At 32.8% G+C, this 3,680-nt stretch overlaps 1 protein-coding gene across 1 annotated transcript in view; it reads left to right on the forward strand.

The window, feature by feature from the left end:
• Positions 1–3,680, forward strand: part of LOC102847030 (chromosome unknown open reading frame, human C9orf84) — a 133,616-nt gene that overhangs the window by 76,245 nt on the left and 53,691 nt on the right. The window contains 2 exon segments of the mRNA XM_006900856.1: positions 1,432–1,610; positions 2,390–2,462. Of these exon segments, the coding sequence (XP_006900918.1) occupies positions 1,432–1,610; positions 2,390–2,462 (252 nt within the window).

The raw sequence follows: 3,680 nt of genomic DNA on the forward strand, positions 1-3,680 counted from the left end.
AAGAATCCAATAGAAAAATGGGCACAGGATATGAACAGGCACTTCACCGAAGACGACATTCAGATGGCTAACAAGCACATGAAGAAATGCTCAAAATTCCTAGCCCTAAGAGAGATGCAAATTAAAACCACTTATTGTGACTTTGTAAACAATGGATCAAAATTTTGCAGGGAGTGCTGGTGGCCTAGTGGCAAGAAACTGTACTGCAGTCCAAGAGACCCATGGTTCAAGTCCACCAGATGCTCTGCTGGAGAAGGAGGGGCAATCTCCTGTACCAGTCAGATCCGATTTGATGGTACACACAAAAAATTTAAAAAAAAAAATTTTGCCAGATCCTGTGCCATCCTCACAATCTCCATCACACTTAAGCATATTGTTGCAGTCTTTGTGTCAACCTATCTCGTTAAATCTTCCTGTATTTCTCTGACCCTCTACTAATTAATATAAAATTGGAATTAATATGAACACTACACATACAGAATATTAACTTTAAACATTTAGATAAAATACTTAATGTATATCCAATCTATATGTTACTATGCTAAATGCTTTTTGAAATAATTCACATAACTCATTGTACAGTAGAATCACTTGAACAGTAATTTAGGCAGAGAAACTCCTGGGACACATTCTTGATTTACTGAATATAAATGTTCAGATATTAGTCTCAATAATCTGTATGTTTAAAAAATGTCTTTAGTGAGTCTGAATTTTGATTCTGCTATTTTAGCAGTTATGTAAATTAATATGTATAAATATCCTGGACCTGGATCCAATTTAGAAAATTTAGACTAGCGAGAATGGTAAGTTATATAAATATATAACCAGGAACTAACTACAAAATACGACATTGTGTAAAAATTGTATAGATAAAATCCCAAGAGAATTGCTATGATGTGGTATTTTAACAAGACTAACTTTAAGTGAAAATTCTGGGATTTAGGAAGAATGTGGTAGCCATGTTGGTTTTTTTGTGCCATCAAATTGATTCTGATTCATAATAATCTCATAGCACAGAGTGGAAATGACCTTTAGAATTCCAAAGCTTCATCTTTATGGGAACAGGTGATTGTGGTTTTTGCCAGTAGAGCCACTAGTAGGTTCAAACCATTAACATTTTGGTTAGCAGCCAAGTTCTTCACAATTACACCACTAAGGATTCTCATTAAGTTATGGGAGGAAAGAAAATTAGGGGTATATTCAGAAAATATATCCAATACATTGGTATTATATAGTTTAAAAGAGATACTTGGTACATATCTTTTAATTTCATTTACTTTTGAGAGTTTTCTTAGTTGTTGTATTTGATCAAAATCAGAAAGGGAATGAAGGAAATTTTTATTTTTATTTTTACTCATTTCTTGACAATGTTATGCCATGAGTTTCTCAAATAAAAAAAATGCATTTTCCCTATATTTATGTCTTTACTAGGGTATTTATCAAATGCAAAAGATGTTTACAAAAGCATTTTAGGTTCCTATTTGGATGGCATTTGGAGACAACTGGAGATTGTATCATTTATTAAGAAAAAAAATCCTGAAACAAACTACAAGATACAAGAATTGCAATCTCACATGTTAAATTGGATACAAAGTCAACAGCAAATTAAGGTTAGCTTTTTTAATAAAGCAAATAAAAGTAATCTATTTAAGAAATGGATATAAAATAATATTTTTGCATATAACTGTAAAAAATATTTAATAGTCTATGATGTTTGGTCTCTTGACAATTTTTTCCCTTAACAGAACAGAAGCAAACTAACAGATAATATGATTTACATCTTTTAAGTCTTAAATGAAAAAGTACTTTCATTTTCTTTGGCTATACACAAAGATTATTTTCCTGATTATCACTGACTTGCCTGGTACTTGTAAGTTCATGAATACATTCAGTAATGGAACTACAACAGTTTATTTTAGCTGTTGAACCAGAATCTCATGTTTTTATTTAAAGCTCTGATTTATTGTTTATTCTTGCCCTACACCACTCTTCCCTCAAAATTGTAGTAATAGGAAAATTAAGCAGCAAATGATTGGTTTTCTAAAAAAAATTCAAATATGTGTGGGTTAAATTTAACCCTAATAATAAAGGTATTTGTTGATAAGGTAAACTACATGAGAATATTTAAGAATGGGAAAGATGAATGCCTTACTCTGAAATATTTTCTTTATTGGTGCCTGATCTTACTAGAATTTATTCCTTTACTTTAAGTGTTGACTTAAAACATAAAAGTTTACTTTGTAGTTTTATTATCATTTATTTCATATAACCAGTTAAGTTCCCCATTTTATCATTGTAGGTCAATTATGAGAAAGAATTAAAATTATAATCTAAATTATAAAAAAGGACTCGGATACACCTATGTTCAAAATTCTAACTTTTTTAATAGGTGCTGGTTATAATAAGAATGGACTCAGAGGATGAAAAATACTGGCTCATTAAAATTCTTAAAAATTTGGAAGGTAGGAAGTTTGAGGATTTTTACCTTATTGAAGGCAGAATATTTTGCTAATATTGTTTCTTTTCCATTGCTGAACATTTTCTTTCCCTCCCCTTCTCTTAACCCACCCTGTAATGCACTTCTTGTTCTAGATTGTTGTCGTACATATAATGCCTAATTGTATTTTCCTTTTGGACAGTAATTCCCCTCATCTCTTATAATTATTACAGTGTTCATAATCTACTGACTTTTTTCTCATTATCTCTCCAATGCCCCACCCCCACCCAGATCAGTCCTATTTTTTAACAGCAGTATTATGCAGTGTTTGCCCTTTTATGACTGAGATATTTCACTCAGCATAATGTCCTCCAGGCTCATCTACATTGTTTAAGGTTCACATATTTAATGTTCATTGTTTTTCAATGCTGAGTAATATTGCATTGGGTGAATGTAGCCTAGTTTTAATATCCATTCATTTGTTGATGGGCACTTGAGTTGCTTCCATCTCTTTGCTTTGTGAATAATGCAGCAAGAAACATGGGTGTGCATACATATGTTTGAGTCGTGGCTCTAGTTTCTTTAGGGCATATTCCTACCAGAGGAATTGCTTCAAATGGTATTTCTATTTCAAACTTCTTAAGAAAGCACAAGATAGCTTTCCACAGTGGCTGTACCATTTTTTCATTCCCACAAGCAGTGAATAATAGAGTTCAAATCTCTTCTCAGTTGCCAGCATTTATTGTTTGCTGGGCAGGTAGGATGTTTGAATTTATGCTTAATTTTACAGCAAATGCTCACATAAACCAAATTTCTTGATCTGTCTTATTTTTTGGCTAATATATGATTCATGTTGTTGTTGTTGTTGTTGTGTACTGTGGAGTCTGAACAACCCATAGCTGACCCTCCAGCGGATTTTCAGAGGCAGTTAATCGCACAGGAGAAGATTGCCCATCCTCCTGTGGAGCAGCTTGTTGCCTCAAACTGCACCATAAAATTCACCCTTTGACAGTACAATTTAGTGAAATATAAAATTATTATTAAATTTTATTCGTTTTAATGGACATTTACAGACATTTTGGGTTTTCATTCATTCATTGTTGCACTGTTTTCTCTACCCTCCTCCCCAGTTCATTCTTCTCCCCCCCCGAATGTCTGTTTTAATTGTCCAATTGCCACAGTGCTTGTCAAAGCCAGTTCTGATTAATCTCCTTTGTCAGTGTGTCCTTTGCCATTCCCTATC

The sequence above is a fragment of the Elephantulus edwardii genome, unplaced genomic scaffold (assembly GCF_000299155.1).
Source record: "Elephantulus edwardii isolate Elephantulus edwardi_28Jun2011 unplaced genomic scaffold, EleEdw1.0 scaffold00297, whole genome shotgun sequence".
Taxonomy (NCBI): Eukaryota; Metazoa; Chordata; class Mammalia; order Macroscelidea; family Macroscelididae; genus Elephantulus; species Elephantulus edwardii.